Consider the following 21,643-nt stretch of genomic DNA (forward strand, 5'->3'; position numbering starts at 1 on the left):
CTTTCTAAAGCATTGGAAAGATAAACATAAACAAAATAACCTATAGAACAGAAGCCAAATGGTAAACAAACAAAAACTAGGCAACAAAATTATCTAAGACCAAACAAATTAATGAATATAGTTTAAACAGCTCTATTCAATGTTTCTCTGGAACAAGGGAGAGACATGCTTACTGCCATTTACAAAAGGATCAGGTCCGCTAAACTCAAGGTTCCTCTCCTGTAAGATATCACTGTGTGTGTAGTTGTCATCTAGTCCTCTTTACCTTGTCTTTTAGAAATCACAGCCTGAAAAAGTTACATAAAAATGATGATACTCTAGCCACTGTTACTGCTGTGAGTGATAAAATCCTTTCTCTCTGACCCCAGAGTTGCATATCTTCTCCCCACATTTGTACAACCATGGAAGCTAACTTGTTAGTCATCAAGTGGGGTAAATTCTCAACTTTCCACAGTTCTTGACATTACCAGTAACTTTTTTTCACGTAAAATATGTAAGGAGCATGTATTAAAATTGATACCAAACCAAAAGCAAAGTCAGTAATTCAAAGAAACCAAAATGATGCACCATATTAAGTGACAACAGTGGAATAAAAAATATAAATTTTTCTGTACTGAAAACAAGGTTCAACCCCTTAGAAATGAAAACATACTTTCTTAAAAAACTATTGAACCAAGGAAGAGGTAAAAAGTAATAAAAATGTTAAAAGTGGTATTCAAAAGTGAATTCATATGTATCAGTATTCTCTGTACATTGTGAAGAATGCAAATAAACTAAATTTTAGAAGAAGAAAATAAGATCATTTTAAAATAAGGAAAGAATTAGGTCATAAAATTAATTGAAAAGAAAATAAATAGAGAAAAATAGAATAACAGCAAATGTCCACTAACATTATTAGCAAATATTAAATAAAATTATGCAATAAACACAATATGACAGTACTTTTAGAAATAAATAAAATACCAGATTCTGCCAATGATACCAATAGAAGAAAAAAGTCAACATATCTCCAAATAAATATGACTTTTAAAAATCACAAAGAAAATGTAGAACTTGACACTTCATAAGAAAAAGATCATCAAGTAGGATTTACTTCAGGAGTGGAAAAAGGATCAATACTACATAATTTATTGTTATAATACATTAAAGCATTAAGTCAAGAAAAACAAAATCATGAGCACCTGGGTGAGCATCTGACTCTTGGTTTTGGCTCGGGTCATGACCTCATGATTTTGTGAGTTCGAGTTCCCCCATCAGGCTCTGTACTGGCAACTCAGAGCCTGCTTGGGATTTCTCTCTCTCTCTCTCTCTCTCTCTTTGCCCCTCCCCCGCTCTCTCTGTCTCTCTCAAAATAAATAAATAAACTAAAAATATATTTAAAAATAAAAACAATCATAATTTTTGAACAAGGCACTAAACATATTCAACAGTCTCACAATTCTTGAAAACACCAATGGTATTATTAAAAAATAGTCACCATAATACACTTCAAATGGTTAAACCCGAAGAAGACTGCTATTAAATGTGGAAAAAAATAATGATGATGTCCTTTTTAGAATGCTTCCTTTGTTCGGTGCTGGAAGACATGACACAAAGCTAAGAGCTATAAATGCAAGACATTTAAATAAATGCAAAATGACATCATATGAAAATTTTATACAATTATTTATTATAAGAGAAAAATACAAAATCAATAGCATGCTTATATGCAGGTAATAGAAAATGCGGAAATAAAATTGTGTAAATAAATTTTATTTATTGTTGTAACAAAAATAGGATGGCAAGGACGTATTTTAATAAAATGCATTTAACATATGAATAACATTACAAATATTTTTGAGATATATAAAGGACATATATGGAAGACTAAATATTTTACAGTTATTACCAAATTAATGCATAATTTAATGCCATCCAAACAAAAAACAACTGTAATTCAAGGTAATTTAACAAAAAATATTGTAAACTTCTCCCAGAGGAATAATCAAGTAAGAAAAACACAGAATTTTTTAAAACAACAATTAGAGGAAGAGATAAGTCTTCCCATATAGGAAGCTTATTATAAAACTGTAACTGTTGGGGCACCTGGGTGGCTCAGTTGGTTAAGCGCCTAACCCTCGGTTTCAGCTCGGGTTATGATCTCACAGTTTGTGAGCCCACATGGGGCTCTGTGCTGAGGGTGCGGAGCCTGTTTGGGATTCTCTCTCTCCCTTTCTCTCTGCCTCTCCCCTGCTTACTTGCTCTTGCTCTCTCTCTCAAACTAAATAAATAAGCTTAAAAAATATATTTATAAAGCTGTAACAATTAAAGTAGCACAGAACTGACACAGACATGGAAAGACCCTGCTCAACAGACAAAAAAAGATATCTCGAATCAATGTGTGACTCTCCTGGGAACGCTAGGCTGGTAGGTAACAGTGCAGCTGGAGATGGAATTGACTTTCAACCTTCATTTCATACTTTTCATCACTAATAACTTGTAACAGACATGCAGTATGTGCAAGAATTAAATCTTTGTTAATTTAAGCCCCTGAGTTTTAGGCCATGTTTGTTAGCACAGCATAATGTAGCCTATCCAAACCAAAAGTCATACTCCAAGATACAGTTTTTCCTGTAGAGTTTATTATTGACTCATAACACAAGCATAGATTTGAAATATCCTTACCTGTCTTAAGTAACAGGGGCTTCAGTGTCTTATGGAACTAGGGTGCAAAATTCTATGCTGCCAGTAGGTGTCATGATCCACACTACACAGTGCAGACTAAAAAACTTCAAAAAAGCAAAAAAACAAAAAACCAATAAACAAAAAAGAAAACAAACAAACAAACAAACAAACAAAAAACACAGGCGCATAAGATTTACTGTGAGTTGGGTACCAAAAATAGGAAAGTAAAATAAATATGTCTGTTCATCAGGAGTTAACTCCAAATAATAATATTTTTTTTAATTGGTTCTCTATTTTATTAGTTGTACGATTTTTTTTAAATTTCCTGTGTTAGCTGATTTTAATACAAAAATTTGAAAACATAATGTTTCAGTGTCAATGTTTTATTGTCACACTGAACTTGATAACTGATAAGAGATTATTGAAGCCATCCTAAAATCATTTGAGTAATGCATGCACAGTGTTCTAAAAGCTTTTGTACTTGTACAGATAGCTATAACCCATTAACAATAACTTCTATTACAAACAACCAGCCTAAAATCCTTTTCTCTCTCCTCCAAACAGTGACTCATTGGCAAAGGAAGCCTACCAAGGATTCCGGGGGCCTTGCTTGTCTCTGACTCTGTATTGTGCCATGCATGTTCATATCTTTGCTGAACACTTGTCAAGGAGCCAGTCAGTGTGGGTCTGATATAGTAAATAAAAAGCAATAATGGTGGAAACAGAATGGGTAGTTCACAGTCTGAATAGTGTCCATAATAAACAGCTGTGAACCTGCTTTATGAGAATAGACTCTACCCTGGAGGCATATTCAGGATACAAACGTACCCTTCTACTTTACAAAATTAGATGCTGCCCTTGGGAAAACTTCCTGAAGACCACTGCTCTACACCAATTATCATCAGCTTTATCTGTCTGAAGGTAAAGTAGCTGGAAAGTTGTTCCTTCTCAAATACATGTTTTTCCTTTAATCTGATGTGTTTGTCTAAGGGCCTATTGGTGTTTTGTGGTGATAGATGCCATAGAAACATTTTGTGTTTTGGCCTAATTGGATGACCTTGGTTTCCAGACCTGTCAGCTTGACAATTTTTACAAGTGGTAAGTTCGAGTGAAATAAAATTTCTAAAATTAAAGATAAATTTGGCAAAAAAGCACAAAAATGAGACGACAAGTAGCCTTAAAGGTCTGAAGAATTTGTTCTAAACTATGAGCACCTCCTAATGGCTGGCTCATAGAGCCTGGCCACACTACACCTGTTTGAAGATTAGACTTTTAAAGAAAGCATAGAAAAAGTCAGCAGTGTGAATAACTAAGTATCTTTTTGTTCTTTCCTCTCCACCTACTCCCTCCTTACTGCCTTTTTTATTCACTGTTTTGTTTTTAAGATATTATAAGCTGACTCAGATATATACAGATTTTTAAAAATAGCATCAGTCACACAGAGCTAAGAAAGTATATTTGCTATGAATTTGACTCAAAGGAGGACAAAGAAAAATGTTTAGGGAAGAAAACTGTGGTCAATAGCAAATATTTTTAAATGAAAACAGGAATTGGGAAACTGGTAACTAAGGATACAAAACATTTATTTTCATATTTGAAAAATACCATAAAGATTTTAAGAATTTGATTTCTGGAAAAACTAGTAATTATGATATTGGTTGTTTAAAATAAATGCAACATTTTGGAGGACCACACATGAGTGTTTTGCTGTTAGTGAAGACTTTTTTTAATGCAGGGGTTTTTTTCTTTTTAATGTTAACTTTGGAAAACTATAAGTAGCAATTGTTTTTTTACTTTAATTTTGGTAATAATCCGATTTTGCCATATTGATTATAGGAGATGCCATCAGCAATTTAAACTTTAGGACTTAAAGAGGAATGCAAAGTGATTTCTTAATGGTGTACAACATGCAAGCAACTAGGTTGATTTTGTGATTCTTTTTGGGTTTTTGTTGTTGTTGTTGTTGTTTCAGTTTATTTATTTTGAGGGAGAGAGCACGCACAGATGGGGAGGGGCAGAGAGAGAGAGGGAGACAGAGAATCCCAAGCAGGCTCCATGCTCTCAGCGCAGAGCCCGATGTGGGGCTCGAACTCGCAAACCATGAGATCATGACCTGTGCTGAAGTCAGATGTTTAACCAGCTGAGCCACCCAGGAGACCCTGATTTTGTGCTTCTTAAAAACAAAACAAACAAACCAAAAAACGTGTACTACATGGAATGCCTTTAGGATTTTAGCCAGATTCTAGGGTTATCTTTTCTAGGTTCTGCTGAACAAACTGAAGAATTTCCTGCTTATTCAGATCCAAGCAGGTTGCTTTCCTTCAGGCAGGAGCTATCTCAATTCATCATCTATTCATTGCTAACTTTTGCCAGGCATGTTGAGTTTGAAACTCTCACTGGAGGCTTCAAGTGTCCGTGTTCCTGCTCACCATGGTTCTCCCCCGCTGCCAGCCTGTCACCACCCCTTCGTTTCTTTTCCTACAAATTCTGGAGTCTGTGCAGAGCAACTCTGACGTCTTCCTGTCCTCTGTAGAGCTAAGAGTAAAAGAAAAAGATTTGCAGGATCTGTGTTATATTTTGTTTCACTCTCAGATAAGTGATCCAATTTGGACACAAGCTTTTTAAAAGTCCCTTATTTTTTTTTAAAGAGAAAGTATTTTCTTAATAATTAAAAATAGGCTTTTTCCTCTTCTATGTTGCTACTAGTGAGTGGTAAGCTACCCAATTTTACTAGAAGATACACTGGATATTCTAAGCAGAAGAAATACATTTTTTAGAACCGATTCTCTGGAAATATAACTTCTGATGAAATGGTAAACAATTTCTACACAGGTTTTAACTCCAAGCTTGAAATCATCATGTGTATAAAATCTTTATAAGTCACTATAAGGTGAAGTGGTGGCACGTTGTTGAACAATAAGGTTATGAAATTCAACCTCATTAGACTTCAGATGAATAATAGAAGGTTCACACTAAGGGAAAGGCAAGAGGAATTAAATATTCAATCAATGATTCTCAACAGCAGGAACATTAGGGAGGATAGTAGTGATGGGCTTCCCCACTAGGAACTTGTCACAATATTTGGGGCAAGGGCACATATTGATTCACATACATTTATAGGATGCTCTTTTCATTCCAAAAAATGATGCTTTTTCTAGGACATTTTAGTACACACATACTGTGTGACAACAGCATCCAAAAAAAAAGGTTGAAATCATTGTGGCAGATCCCTTAGTTACTGAAGTCTGTTTTTCTCAACTACTCCAGATTTGAGGTTTGGATTACCAATATTGTAAATTTATATTTCATTAGTCTATTGGAAATACTATTCCATCCATATTATATGGATAAGTACTGCATTCTGGATTGTTTTAGCTAGTGCAAACACAAGTGAACACATGAGGGTGAATACACACCTGTGGATTGCTTCAACAGAACGTGGGACAAACTTAAGAATGGTTTTCATAACTGTTATTTATATTATGTTGAGGATAGAGGATTTAGAAGGGTTTTGTTTGTTGTTTGTTTGTTTTAAGCTGCAAACTATAGGTGTTAAAACAGTGAAGTGGGGCTAGGTAATATGTGAAGGAAACACTATTTCTCCCAGAACATGGAGAATAACAGGACAGTGGGGAGTGGTGGCGGTGGGGGTTCTCCATGAACTTCAGTAAAGGCTAGATCACAATGGTATCCTAAGCTGCTTCCATGGATAACTTGGGGACTGATGTGTATATATCAGTCAGGGAAAAAGTATCAGCAGGCATCCAGCCTCCAGATAATCACCTAGGGCTCCTTCCTACCTCTGTCAAAGAATAAGTCACAGATAAATCTAGAAAGAGAAAAATAAGGTCAAGCCACCAGCAGAGTGCAGTGTGGCTTGAGCCTGTCTCAGCTGGGGAGTCCCTTTAAATACTTCTCCAGGGCAGAAACTAGTTCCAGGACCCATACCGGCATAGGCATGTACTGTAAGGGGGGGTGGGGGGGGTGGTAATGACTCCTATCTCATCAGAGTGTGAGAAGACAGTGGTTAGGAGACTTTGGTTCTAAGAAGGTTCTTAACATCTTAGAAACAGTCTGTAAACACATCACCGAAACAAAGTGCAGGCCGGGTAGAATGGCTTAAGGAAAACTGGGAGGATCGAGTGAAATTCTGCACACTGAACATAATCCACTTCCCCAAGAAAGCCTCTGACATGAAAGACAGAGACAAAAATAAACACTGCAAGAAAAGCAACAGAGAGTAAACTGAGATAATTCAGGAAATGGAAGAAAACTTTTAAAGTAGTATGGAAAGATAAGAGAAGCTCTTACATTTATGAAACAAGAGCAAGTTTCTATAAAAGAAACTATCAGAGAACAAACAAAAACTCTTGGAAATCAAAAATATGACCAAATATTCAACAGAAAGTCTGGAAGGAAAGCTAAAGAAATCTGCCAGAAAATGTATATAAAAGAGAGAGAATGAAGGGGGCAGGGAACAGAGAAAAATGAGAGAGAAGAAAATTAAGGATCCATCTGTGAGGTTCTACATCCAGAAAATAAAAAAAATTAAAGAAGCTAACTTATATCTTCTTATACTATCTCACTAACATATGGGTAGGGTTTATTTTGAATTAAAAAAAAAAAAGGCTATAGCCTTTTTGGTAATTATAACTACCAAAAGCCATTTTACATAATTTCCAACTTTATAAAAACAACTCAAGAGGGAGAATTTTTGAAGTATAATAGGTTTTTAATATTTCTTGATGTAACAATTTGAGAACTGGGAATAGCAGCACATATCCCCACCAGCAAGCATCTCAGAGTGACACTTTCTTACTGCTGATGATGACGTGGCCTTATCTAGAGATGTGCAAATTCTGGGAGAGAATTCTGAACCGCCCTGGATGATTGTTACTTATCAGTTGTCCTGTTATGTGGACCTTCCTGTCAGTTTTGGATGCTACAAGGCTATTCCACACTCTTGTCCAAATTCCATGTTCTCTCTCTCTCACTCTTTTTCTCTCTCTCTCTCTTTTTTTTTGGTATGACTCACTTCGAAAACTGAACATTTATTGATCAATTATTAGGATTAAGATCTTGCCCCTAGCCTGTAGTTTAGCCATAGTTAACATTCTGTCTACATCATAAGCCCCTTCTCTCATGACAGAGCACAAACTTCAGATGCTTTGGTTCTTTCCTTCTTCTGATGTCCAGCTGTGCTCATTTGTTCCTGCCAGCTGCTCACCCCTTTCCTCATAGTCCTGAGGACCAGAATCCTTGAAGAACTCTTCCTTCGCCTGAAGTCATTTCAGGTTCTAGTAGGCCTCAAAGGGTTTGAAATTTCATATGGTTTGGATAACACAAATACATGTTTATTATTGGCTGGCCAGCTACTTTAGAAGTGAGAATATTCCCATCTCCCACAAATAGATTTTCTAAAAAGCTTCTCAAGGATGATTCAAAATAATAGACCTCCCAGAAAGAAAATGCTTATTTATGATAATCACTCAGATCTTTTGAGCTATGGAAAGGATGAATCACAGTGACATACAGTGTAAATTCTGTAATAAATGGGACTATTGTTGATTTTTTACGTTCACTGTTTTAAATGAATAACTTGGACTGTATCTTCCCACATTGTATTGTAATATAAGAAATCCTCTATGAATGATTATGGTGTGCTTAACTGAATATAATTTTCTCAAATATCTATGGATGAGCATGTGTTGGGCTTTGTAATAGGCAGATAAATATATTATTTTTTAAACTTGTGGGTGAGTCCAGGGAAAAAAGGAGAATGATTTAATAAGCACAAGGCAGCTTGTTGGTTGTGCCACATCATTAAAATATGACTTAACTTGGGGCGCCTGGGTGGCTCAGTCGGTTAAGTGGCTTGACTTCAGCTCAGGTCATGATCTCACAGCTTTGTGATCCTGTGTCTCCTTCTCTGCCCCTCCCCCGCTCATGCTCTGTCTCTCTCTCAAAAATAAATAAACATTAAAAAAAATGTGACTTAACTTTAGGTACCAAATAATCATTCCTCTTGTGATAGCTGAATCCACAGCCTTAAAGAGTACCACATATTTATCTAAAACTTCTCTCTAAAGAACTAAATAGGCTTTACTGACATTATTTTCCTAGACCACTCAACATTTTGTGAGGAAAGTGGAACTATTTAGGTTGTATAGGTAAGAAAATATGTAAAGACATTAAGTGGCATGTTTAAGATTATCCAGCCAGCCATAGATCTGGGAAGAGAAGAATGATCTCCTGAGTCCAAAAAATACTTTATCAACTGCCTTGAATTTCACTGGAGGAAAGGGCACAGAGTCAGTATAAGTTCAGATACTAAATATGTTTTAGTATCCTCTAAACCCTGACAGTTATATTTTGGAACCTTCCAGAAGGCAGATCTTTGCTTTTAAAAGGACACAAGGGCAAAGGTTTGGCACAACCAATGTTACCAAAGTCTTCAGCATGATTTGTTTTATTTTCTGCAGAAACGTTTATCTTGAGAAATAGGCCTTCTGATTCTGAAGTAATCCCAAGTGCTGCTGTTATCCCATAACTACCTCTGCTTCCCAAGCAGAAGGTGGATTTCTTGAATGTCATGCAAATTATATTTTCTCAAATACAGCTGATGTTCAAGCAGGGCTCTGAAATCAACTGTGAAATCTTGACTCTGGGAACACACAGAAAGTGGTTCGAGAAATGACAAATCAGGTTCTCTGGAGAAAGGTTCTAAGCAAAGTAAGTTTTAGTCCCGGTCTTGCTATTATCAATTGATGAGACAATTAAAAAATGAGTTTGTTTTCCTATATAAAATCAATACATTAATATTTAAGATAGTTTCCTACTAATACTTTAATATTCTTAATGTTTTTATGCACCTTTTAAAGCCACCAAAGATTTATTACTTTTGTCAGTCTGTAGAATATTTATTCAGCCATTATTATCTACATTAGAGATTTTGTGTTGCTTTGTAAAATCTGAGCCTCCCCAAAAGCCTTATTTGTTTGTTTTCATTGCAAACAGTACTGCAGGAGGTGAGAGGAACATTCACTGAGTAACTCCATTCCAAATCCTCAATGGAAATAAGGCTATGTAATACACACATACATAAAATGCCAATGCCTTACTATGTTCCACTGTGTTCATATCAGGCTTTCTTAAGAAATACTGATATATTATCCACATTTTAGAGATCATGAAAAAGACCCTTAGAAATGTTGAGAAACTCAACCAAGTTCATAGAGCTAGATCCCCCTGAATTGAAAATCATAATCTGTTTATTATGCCCTTTTACCTTCAGAAGGGATTCTTCTGGGGGATGAAGGGGTGCTCCTTGTAATATAAAGGCTGCTTGTGAATTGCTTCCCTGGTCATGGAAATTTATCACTCCCTTATTCACTTACTTGACCATAAGTGCTTCAAGTTACTTACTTGGTTATATTTTCCATGGAAACATTGAGTTTGATTTTCAAATACTAAAAGCACAAAAACCCCAAAAACCTAAAAAAGAAAAGAAAAAAAAATAAAAAATTAAAATTTTAAATAAAGGAAAGAAAGGGAAATAATATCCCCCAAATAAGAGTAGGTTAAAAAAAATAAAGCCGGGTTTTTCTTCTAGTATTGGGACAGATCGCGACTTCCCTGGTAGAGTGCCAAATGAACAGCCAGCTTGTACTCAGCAGCCAGGTTGTATGAAAGATATGAATCTTGAAACGCCAGAATCACACTAAATATGGTGAGATGATCACACTGAAAAAGGCACCGGAGAACTGAGACCCGCAGAGAGAAAAGCAGTTATGTGCCCCATGTTACATACACTGCAAAGAACAAAATATCTAAGAGAAATAAAGGACAAATCCCCAGCCTCATTAAATTTTCTTTTTCTTGTTTTTGTTAAACCTTCCTCTCATTTCATATCATTGATTTTTCTAAAGTTAAAAGGGACTGTTGAGATTAATGTAAAGAGCTTACGTGGGACAGGGAGTAAGAGAACCTGTGTCTCATTGGGGTTCCCTACTTGCCAGTGGGTAGCCTTGTGAACCTCTTTAAGCTTCAGTGTTCCTAGAAAATAAGGGGGTTGCATAGATCGTCTTTAACTTTAATTAAAACATTCCATAACTCTATAAAACGGGCATTACCCAGGCAAGGTCAGCTTTAATATACTAAAGCTAAATGGGGAGAAACTTGCAACGTGCAGGACATTTCCTAAGGGATAAGGGTCAATCCTAGCTTGCAAAGGAGGTTGAGAGAAGGAGGAAAAGTGAAGGAGTGCCTTCATTCAGTATCTGGGAAGGACCTTTGCAGGGTAAAGACAAGTGTTTGGGCATTTGGGAAGAGAGGCTGTATGTGGGGGGCTGCAGGCAGACTACTACTATTTGTGGTTTGTTTCCAAAGTGAGGACCCTTTTATACGAAAACACTGGCATGATGTATTTGTAGGTTTAGCATCTCCAGTTTGAGAAAATACACCAGAACAAAAAATTGTTACAATTTACTTTGAAATAAAATTTTAAAACTGAATCATCATCATGATATCTATCTATCTATCTATCTATCTATCTATCTATCTACCTATCTATCTATGAAGACTGGCTACGGATGCAGGACACATGGTTTATTCAGCCTGTCCATGATGCTTGGTGCACATATTTATTTGCAGACTTCTTGTAGTAAATCAGCAGCAGCCCATGGACCAGAAATCAAGGGATTAGACTGATTTTTAATATATGAACTCAGACTTAATTTTTGTTATTTTCTTGTCTTCTCCCTTTTTCCCCACCACTTGGCTATTTCCCTGGGTCACTGCCAAGCCCCCTGCAGCCCTGGAGTTCTTTAGGCTGATGGAAAGTTAGTCTTCTGACTGACAGTGCTGTGATCAGAGGCTGAAAATCTTAAGAGTTCGGTCACCATTTGCCTAGTGAAATGAATGGCCCCATTAGATTATCTTAACTATGGTACAATGGAGGCAAGGATGTGTTGCGTGCCAAAGTCAACACTAGATCTAATTTTATGAACATCAAATGGATGCACAAAGTCTCCAATAACATGATTTTAGACTAGGCTATTCCTTCTTGTGATAAAAGGCTGATTAGCAAGATGTGGCTGACCATGTGATCAAGTTAATCTCAGACAAGATTCCAAAGCAATTCACAACCATTGAAAAAGGAGAGCCATGCAAGTTGGACCAAATTTTTAAAAAATGCTGCAAGTTCTTATCTGTATGATCAAAAAACTATTGGAATCAGAGAATTAGTTACCTGACAGGCATTCCAAAGCAGATTTTGAAGTCATAGTAAGAGTTTAATTTATAAGGGCATGATGTTTAAAGCTTCTAGCAAATAATACTAAAAAGCAATAGAGTTATTCAGGCTGAAATCTGTTCTAACTTTAAAGTAATCAGAACAGCAATAAACATCAATGGCTACTGCTGGGAGTGGGGAGGATGTAAACTAAGGTCTCATGTCCAGGATCAAAGCTTAATTCTTAAGCATGAAGACAGGTTCTATAAATGCCACTTGGTAATACAACAAACAGTATATCCATATTGCTACTGAATGTTTTACTATTATGTACAGTTCCTTGAAATTGGAACTTATAAATATACTATTGCAAGGAGAACTTTTAGGCCGATTAGCAATGGTGTGACAATAATATTTAGCAAAGAAGAGAAAGAGAAAGAACAAGCCTCACCTTTCATCTTTAAATTGAATTAACATGACCTTCCTTATTCTTTTGAGAGGAAAATCCAGGAAATTTTTTTGAGATCCATTTTAAAAATGGCCTACAATATTATGTTTTAATTAAAATTGAATAAGCTTCCCTATGAATATTAAAAATTTAAAAGCCTAGCCAGCAATTGTACATTATTAAAAGCTGCATCACTCATGTCAAAGAAATTAGTACTTGATTTTTAGAGATTCATCATCAAGTTCTTAAATGATCAGTATCCTGAAACTCAAATTCAAATAATGTTAATACTTCAGTTACCCAAAGCAGAGGAATAATGTTCATTAACTGCAACGAAGTTCGACGACCTCCAGAGTATGGAAACGCTTAGATAAAACCGGTATTTTTATTTACCTGTAATACTTAAAAAAAAAAAAAAAAAGTTCTGGAAAAAATGTATTATCTTGCCCAAATCAGTTACTCCTCACCCCTCCCTCCATTTCACAAATGTTTGTGACCCAAACTTGCAAAGTCTCTCACTTTTTGTGTCCCACTCCAAGTTCATGCCTTACAGAGAGGAAGCAAAACTCCTTTCCTGGGTGCGAACTCTGTAATGTCATTTTGTCTTTTAGATAATCCTATTTTCACAGAGAGTTCTGGCTTTTAGATTGTTTACCCCTTTCTTTCTATTTCTTCTGGTTTTCTTTGTTGATGATGTTGGAAGGTGGTGTAAGCAAGGAAGTCAAACTCCGTGAAAACTGTTTGCTAAAAATTGTGAACAGTACCACTAACGAGTAGAAATATAAAACGGGAGACTTCAAATAAAATAACGCGCACTCTCAAATTCCCAGAGGGAACAAAAGAAAACGAAACAACACACAAACTTGGGCTATTCCATCCAGTGCATCTGCAAAGGTGGGAGAAGTACTAGCGCCGAAGAGAAACTGCGGCCTCCGCCCTCCCCGGCCCGCAGGTGGCTCGTGGCAAGCACCTCAGACAACAATGGCCAGGGTGGGCTCTGCCTGCGTTGCTAGTTTGCTGTGTCTGTCCCTACCCAGAAAAATCATCTATCTCGAAAGAATGACAAAACAGAAAGAGAAGCGTGCGTTCGGCTACCTCGGAGGCATTCCCCCTCCCTTCCTAATCTCTAATTCCTCATCGCGGTCCAACGATGAACCTGCCAACCATCAAGTTCCTGTGCAAGTTATTTTATTTCCCGCAGCCCCTCCACCTGCCAGGGCGGTGTTCCACGCACCCCAGACTTCCCTCCGGCGACCCCCCGCGGGCTGCAGCAGAAACGGGGTGCTTCGGCGGGGCGGGGGCGGACGGCTGCCGTGGATCTGGCCGGCTACAGCCGCAGCTCGGTGGCCTCCGATTGGCCACGACGCGGGCGGGGAAGCTCGGCGGAGGAGGGAGGCGGGGGCGAGGGCGGCGGCGGCGGTGGCGGCGGCAGCGGGCGGGGAGAGGAGAGGAGAAGAGAGAGGGCCGCGCAGCCTGGCAGCGCGTGCGGCGAGCGCGGGGAGAGCGGCGGTGGCGGCTGCGACTCGCGTCGGTCGCGCTCGCTGAGGCCGAGCAGGGTGCGCGGGCGGCGGCGGCGGGGGGTGGGGCGGCGCGCGCGAGTGAGCGGCGCCGGGCAAGGACCCGCAGGCGGGTGCTGGCGCGCAGGCACCAGGGGCGGCCGCGGCGGCAGCTGCGCCGGACGGAGCCGGGGCAGTAGCGGCCGCGCCGACCCCCGACCTCACCCCCGCGCGGCCGAGGCCAGAGAACAGTCTCCAACTCTCCGGGGGGGCCGGAAAGGGGGCCGGGAAGCGGCCCTCAGCCCCCACGCAGCAGAGGCTCCGGGCGGCGGGACTGCTGCCCTTTGTGGGCGCTGCGCGCACGGCCCGAAGCGCCCTCCCCGCGGCGCTCTCCTCGGCATCTTCGTCTTGCAGAGCGGCCCTGGAGAGGGGACCCAGAGGAAGCAAAGCCACGAGCCCGAAACCTCGCGTTGCGGAGCTCCTGGGGAGCGCCAGCCGCTCCACTTCCACCGCCGCATCCTACACCGGCCAAGGTCCCCGCCGCCTGCATCCCTCCCGGCTTCCGCTGCGCTTAGGGCCGGAGCCTAGCCGCCTGCGCTGCCACCGCGGCCGCCTACACACACACGCACACACTCTTTCTCTCTCTTTCTCCCTTTCTCACACCCTCACACGCACACCCGCCTCCTCCCCCGCCCCCTCCCCAGCTTCTTGATCTCTCGGTCTGTTTTATTACTCCTGGTGCGAGTCCCGCGGACTCCGCGGCCCGCTATTTGTCATCAGCTCGCTCTCCATTGGCGGGGAGAGGAGAGCAGCGGTGAAGGGGGTGGGGTGGGGTGGGGAGGGGAAGGGAAGGGGGTGGAAACTGCCTGGAGCCGTCTCTCCGCGCCGCTGTTGGTGCTGCCGCTGCTGCCGCCGCCGCCGCCGCCTCCGGCTCCTCGCTCGGCCCCTCTCCGCCTCCATGTGCCGGATAGTGGGAGCGCCGCGGACCCTGCTGCCGCTGCTGGCGGCCCTGCTTCAGGTACGCGGCGGTCTCCGCGGGCCGGGCCGCGGGCGGGGTGGGGCGGGCGGCGCCGGGTCCCTTTGTTCCCCGCGCCGCTGCGGGGCCAGGCTGCGCACCCGGGAAGGGAGGTGCCGCACCGCGCGGTCGGGAGCTGCGCAGGCACGAGGCTCGGCCGGGCTCAGGGGCAGGGCTGGCCGGGCCGGCTGGTCTCCCGCGCCATTCCCGGCGGGTCCCGAAGGAACACATCGCGGGCCCCCTCTGCTCTTCACTCCTGGCCGGGCGAGCTTGCAGGGGGTGTCTCCAGGCAGCAGAAGGGTGAGGCAGGATAGCTCCCAGGTTTTCCAGTTTTCTACGCTTCTCGCCCCTCGCTTTGCACTTTGCTCCAATTTTTTTGTTTATTTTTGCAGGGATGGGTCGCGAGTTTGCAGTAGGAATTCTCACTCTCGTGTCTTAGTTACGGGACGTGCCTCCACCCCACCCCACCCTGGCACCCGCGCGCCTCCCGGTGCCCGAGGGCTCCAGTGTCCTATTGTCTTTACCCCAGCCCAGAGTTGCCTTCTGTTCTTGTTTTCTTGCCCTCACTGTGTTCTTTGTCGGTCCCACCTGGAAAGAAAACCTCATCCCGTTGCCCCGAAGAGTCTATACGGGCCGGGGCCTCCGCACTCAGCCCCTGGCCCCGCACGCCCCTTATCCCGGCGGGCGGGGAGAAGTTCCGTTACTCGGCTATTATTCCTCTCCCTGTGTACGCTGTCTCTGCCCTGCGTGCGTCCACGGGGACGCCTTAGCGAGGAGCCTCTGCACTTTTCACGCTTTCGGGAGAGCGCCAGACAGCCTCTTCGTGGAATCAGTACTAGGAGGCTCCTCCGCGGCAGAAAGCACCTGCTTCAGGCAGGTCGCGGGCTTTTTTGCCACTCCGCGCCATCGGTCTCCAGCTCGGCCGACCGCCCAACTTTCCCGCGGCGTCCGGCTGGGGGATACCCCGAGGCCCCTCCCGTCCGCCGACCCGGTCCCGGGAAGCTACGCCGCGCGCCTCAGCTGCGACCCTCGCCGGGAGCGGGGGCAGGGCGGGGGTACCGAACATGCCCCCGCACGCTATGGGTTCCAAAGCTGCTGCAGGAGAGGGGCGTGTCCACACTGAATGCAGGTCAGGGTCCCCCGGGAAATACACCGGGGGGGAGGGGGGGCGGGCAGCGCACCCTTGTGGCTGGGGGTGGCCAGCGGGTGGCCGCTCTGAAAAGTCCGGGTGCGGCTCGGAAGTGCCGTGGCGCCGGGGGCGGCCCGGGCAGGGACAGATTGTGCCGATCGCCCCCCTCCGTGGTCTTCACGGGTCAGGGCCTGACGCGCTCCGGCCGCGGGGGGCACTGAGGGCGCCGGGGGCGGGACGAGGTCGGCGCCCGCGGTCTCTCACGCTTTCTCCCGCTTTCTCCCGCCGCCCTCTAGAGGGGTGTGGGCAGAGGCCGCTGGAGCCCTGTCCATGGTGCGCCGTGGAGCGGCGCGCCCTGCCCTGCTCTGCGCTTTCCTCCCCCAGGTTGTGCTTTCCAGCCTTCTGGCTCGCTCTCTTTTCTCCGGCTTCTTGGACGCCCGGGTCCCGTCTTTCCTTTCTCCTTTCTTGGGTTTCTCCTTTTGTTCTTTCGTCTCCTGCTGGTCTTTCTCCCCTTCCCCCACTCGCCAGTCCGGCCTCCTCGGCTCTCTCCGGACTCTGGGGTTTTAGAACTATTAGACTAGTTGGTTTTGGCCTCTGCAGTTTTGGGAAGTGGATGGAATTTCTTTTAACTGGGGGAGGAGACCCGTCAGTCACTTGCTAACAAAAGTATCTCCTGTTATAAAACCGCCCTTTATTCTTGGAGTGCACACTCCTCATTCTTGAACCCTCTTGTCACTTCATTTATTGTTTCTTCTTTTCAAATGGGGTTTGCTAAAGAGGTTAGACTGAAGGGGAAGAAGGAAAAAAGTGATACTTCAATTGTTTGAAGTTAGGGAGAAGGCGAGATAAACTTAGGAATCCTACGGACAAAAGACATTTTCCTTCTTCTTTTTTTTTTTGAACAGGAAATGTCATAGATCAAAAAAAAATCGTATTTTTAAAAGTATTAATTTTGAACATCATTGAGTGGTCTCACAAATTTACAAAGAACTTTTAATAAATTTTCAGAGTGTGAGTCCAGCAGTAGATGGCATGTTTACTAACTTTTTGATCCGAAAGTAAGTTTTAGTTGAATACTGTGCAGGGAAGTTGTTGGTCATTAATACCATGGTGCTAAATTTGGTACCGCTGGAGCAATCCCATTTCCTCTTAGTCATCCACCTTGAAGTCAGGTATGAATTTTGTAAGTCACTTTCTTTTTTAAGCATTTAAAAAATAGCATTTATAAACGGCAAATAAAGTGCTTATCTTTACTATTGTATGTCCTTTCTCAGTTTCTTCTAGGATGTTACCTTGACTTTTGTAAACCCCCAGGAAAGGGGAAAGTATAACTTTGTCATCAAGTTATTTGTCAGTCTCCTAATTCATAGGTGCAAGTCAAGCAGTAACATTGAATGATTTGCAAGGTCATTAGGAGTGGAAGCAGAGCAGTTTATGCAACATGAGTTTTAGGGTTAAGTGCACCATGTGGATTGTACAACTGAGATTAGAAATGTCTTTGTGCTAATGGCCTGCTTTACACACCAGAATAACAAAGATCTATCTGCAAGGTGAAAATGGCCCCTCTGCAGTCATCTGCTATTAAAAGTCTATTCTTTTCTTTTCTTTTCTTTTTTCTTTTCTTTTCTTTTCTTTTCTTTTCTTTTCTTTTCTTTTCTTTCTTTTCGGTCAGACTAAGAAGACAAGAGTTTTAGGAAGGAGAATGAGTAGATTACTAGGGTAGATATAGAGCGATCTTATTTTTTTTCAGACCAGTCAAAAAAGAATCATTAAATAATCAAAAGAACTTCATGCCTTTACGTGTTAACTGAAGTATTTCTTGTTTTACTTTGAACATTTTTTTTTTACTTTCAGAGATTGTTTATTAGTTTAGTTGTCCTATTATATTTACATGATTCTACTCAATTTTGCACATTGTGGTATTCAGCTTTAAGATTTTTCTCTATTCTTCTTCATTTTAACTTATGGCATTAGCATTGTCCTTTACACTCAAAATGAAAAAGCAGAAATTGAGCATTAAATTTTACTGATCAAGGGATATCACAAAGTTATGACAAGCTTCCCTTTTAAATTGTACAAGTGACTTTCAAGGCCTTAAATAGATTTATCATCAGACAAAAAAAAAAAAATCAATTTTACTTCTACTACCTACCCAGTAATTACTAGACTAGAAACCTGTTTTGTTTTTCTCATTCACATTGTTCTAATTTAAATACACTTGTATGGGTTATGAAGCATCAAGGACATCACCTTAATGTTTATAGATCCTCTGGATTCTTAGTTTTATCACATGGGTCCTGCTCTCAATCGTGGATGAGGGTATATGAAAAAAGATGCATAAACCATACGTGATTTTTACCTGTTAGGTGTATAGACTTTGAAGAGATTAATTTTCAACACCTGAAACATATAAAAAGAAACTTTATTTTAGGATGTAGAAAATCAAGGATGCAGTAATCATTTTAAGCACAAAAAATGTTTATTCCCAGTGTTTATTTGATTTTCATGTGTCTTTTAACAACTTCTTGTGAAAGTAAGGAAAATTAACATAGTTGGTGTTCACAGTTTATTCTGCTTAGTGGCTACAGTTACAGATATCTTTGCCCTTTTCTTATCTTGTAGCGTGTGGTCATTACTCATAGATGGCGCATTGCAAGCATACTAGGTGTGATCTGGAAAATAATAATTTGTGCATCCTAAGATATTTTATCCTAAAATATTTTATGGACATATTTTAAAAGTATATATGTATATATAATTATTATATACATTATGTATATAATTATATACATTATTTATATAATTAATAAATTATATATGTATATATAATTTGTTAGGCCCCAATTGCAAGTTCAGAATTTACATACAGATTGTACTTTGTGACTTTCATACCTTCATGGAGTCTGCTCTGACCTTCATTAAAAGTTCAGACTGAGATTTTAAGAGGAAATTCTTTTTAGATTGTATTTTTTACATATAGAGACTAAAGTCTTCTTTGAACAGATTATTTTGGTGACAGTGTATTGCACCAAACTGTCCTTAATTTCCTTTTTCATTAAAAATTCTCACTTCTTAAATTTGTTGTGCCTCATTAAGCTTTAGCGTTATTAATCGGGAAATGTCAAGACTTAAAGTAACAGTAAATCTTGCTTTAAAATGCCTTAAAAAAATCCTGAGTGAACTCAAATCCCCATCCTGTTTTCAAAGGGATATTCATAAGTTAGAAGAGTGATTTTTAAAGAAAAATCCTAGCTGTTATTTAAGAAACGTAATGTTTATGTATATACTCTACCGTTTTGCCCAAGTTAACATTATTCAAATTTGTTCCTTTGGCCCAAATACAAAAAGTAATCAGGTTTAAGCACTGCACAGACTTGTGGTGAATTTTGTCAATCATTTAAAAATTACATAGATTTGGAGTTTGGATTTTGTCATTTGAGTATTTCCTATCTGCCATTAGTATACCTTCTAGAAACCTAAGTAAGCATTTTCAAGTTGGGTTAAGAACTATAAGTTGAAATGTAATTTGTATCAACACATCATTATGCCTCACATTTCTGTCTTTCCTTACCAAAAACTTATTTTTCTTTTAATTTTTTAGCAAATTATATCAATTTATTTGAGCAGATGCTAGTCTTCCTGTATGTAACTAAATGTAGATAAGTTTTGATTAACCCTATTCATGCCAGGGAAGAGGTATATACAGATAAATGTTTTAGTTAGAGCCATATCTTCTCCATAGAGAAAGCAATGTCCTTAAAGTACTCAGAAGAAGGTGAATTCCAGAGCTAAATGGGACCTTTTAAAAGATTTGGATTTAAAGATTACAATTTATGTTATCACAGAGTTTTTGAAAGGAAAATTTAGGTTATAAATACATGCTTCTCAGTTCTTATTTCTTGTTACTCTCTTTCATACTCAGTGCATTTCCTTGTCTGAATTTCCACTGTACTTACAGCCCCTAAGCCCTTGGATTGCACGTATATGTGTGTCTATATATATATATATATATATATATATATATATAGACACACATACACATATATATACACATATATATGTGTGTATATATAGACACACACACACTATATGTATGTAGAGGATTGCTATCTACATATGTGTCTCCTGCAATATTTATCACAGTTTAGCATAAAGTGTCAGTCAATAGCTAATTAATACCTTTGTGTGTGTGTGTCATCCAAGCTGATTTGGGCATCAAAAGTATAATTTTGCTTGGTGCAAATAAGCTGCTGTTACATAACGTCAAGGGCAAGAGCTAGTGTCAAAGGCAGAAAGCCTGGGGTTCTAATCCAGTCCAGATGTAGTTTACTCCCTTAAACTCTCATGACCTCATTTTCTTCAATAGTAAAATATTGGGCCTGGTTGGATAAGTTGATCTCTCAGGGACTTTCCAATTCTACGACTCTTGAGGCTGCTTGAAAATATCCCCCAAAATGATTCCTTTATAAAGATTTCGGAATGACTTTAATTTTTAACCTAAAATGGAAATATTTTCATATTATCTGAGTGGTAGAATGTCATTTTTGAGGGTCATTAACAATAGTTTATTATATATGGTAGGTTAGAAATCATCTGTATTTTTTATATGCTTGACCTTTAAAAATAATTTTTTTTCATTGACTGTGTTGCATTTACCACTAAAAGTAAATTATATTTTTGGGTTAGACTTAAAGGAAGGGAGAGTGTGATACTACTAAGAATAAAAATTATTCCTTTTATTCCTTTTGTACTTTTATGTTTCTTTGAGAGAAGATAGCTTCCATGAGAACCATTGAATTGAGTGATATGGGTCAGCACTAAAAATATAGCCCATTGACCTAACAAGTCCTTCTCTAGTTATTTTTCTGCAGGTATGTCTGTAATCATGGTATACACACAAAGCGTTGTTTATACTTACCAAGGATTGGATTTGTTGAACTCTGAATGTCATTAGTAGGAAATGACTTAATGTATTATGTGTAATATGCAGTCAGATTTGAGAACCCTTACTATGTGGAATAAAGCATTTTTAGTTCTAGTTCCAAGGCAAAAAAAAAAAAAAAATGATTGTTAAACCACCCAATGTTTTTGGCATAGGCACACACCTAGAAAATCTTCAAAGAAGGGCAGCCAAAGTAATCAGTGGGATCTACATGAGATATCAGACAAAGACCATGATAGAAGTTATAACAAAAGAATAGGAAAGCAAGCAGTGTATGAATAAGATGAATATGACCTAAACTAACAGTAGAATGTCCTAAAGTTTGGCTGAGAAGAACCTATAGCAGGTAGCAGGCTGAGCTTCAAGTAGGTCCAATTGGAGTTTGGCCAAATTAATGGGTAGTTAAATAATAGATTAGTCTCTATGTTGTATCATAAAATGACTACATTGTGCTGTTATTTGTGCCTAAGAGATTTGTTGGTTAAACTATTGTAATATTTCTTACATTCCTTTGACCGAATATTTAATTTTTCATCTGTTCTAATGGTGCAAGTGGGGTCTAAAGTGTAGTCTAAAGACCTTACTACCATCTACAACTTGAAACACAGAAGAAATTTAGTAAGGGAATCAGATGTTTTGGTCTCCTGCCTTGATTAAATAAAACTATTTAACTTGGGTTTTTCTCAGGTAGCATTGGGAAAATTAACTGTGTCAACA

General features: G+C 40.1%; 2 protein-coding genes across 2 annotated transcripts in view; one reads left to right on the forward strand and one right to left on the reverse strand.

The window, feature by feature from the left end:
* Positions 1 to 4,230: 4,230 nt before the first annotated feature.
* LOC131489592 (skin secretory protein xP2-like) lies at positions 4,231 to 14,800 on the reverse strand. Its single transcript, XM_058691609.1, has 4 exons — positions 14,714 to 14,800; positions 13,579 to 14,359; positions 10,090 to 10,158; positions 4,231 to 5,199 (listed from the first exon to the last, which is right to left on the reverse strand). The coding sequence occupies exons 1-3, from the start codon at positions 14,798 to 14,800 to the stop codon at positions 10,127 to 10,129; spliced, it is 900 nt and encodes a 299-aa protein (XP_058547592.1). The 3' UTR covers positions 4,231 to 5,199; positions 10,090 to 10,126.
* CDH2 (cadherin 2) overlaps positions 14,677 to 21,643 on the forward strand; it is a 215,983-nt gene continuing 209,016 nt past the window's right edge. The window contains exon 1 of the mRNA XM_058692444.1: positions 14,677 to 14,858. Within this exon, the coding sequence (XP_058548427.1) occupies positions 14,799 to 14,858 (60 nt within the window). The 5' untranslated portion in view covers positions 14,677 to 14,798. The remainder of the gene's footprint in view (positions 14,859 to 21,643) is intronic.

Source organism: Neofelis nebulosa, chromosome 11, assembly GCF_028018385.1.
Source record: "Neofelis nebulosa isolate mNeoNeb1 chromosome 11, mNeoNeb1.pri, whole genome shotgun sequence".
In the NCBI taxonomy this organism is placed as follows: Eukaryota; Metazoa; Chordata; class Mammalia; order Carnivora; family Felidae; genus Neofelis; species Neofelis nebulosa.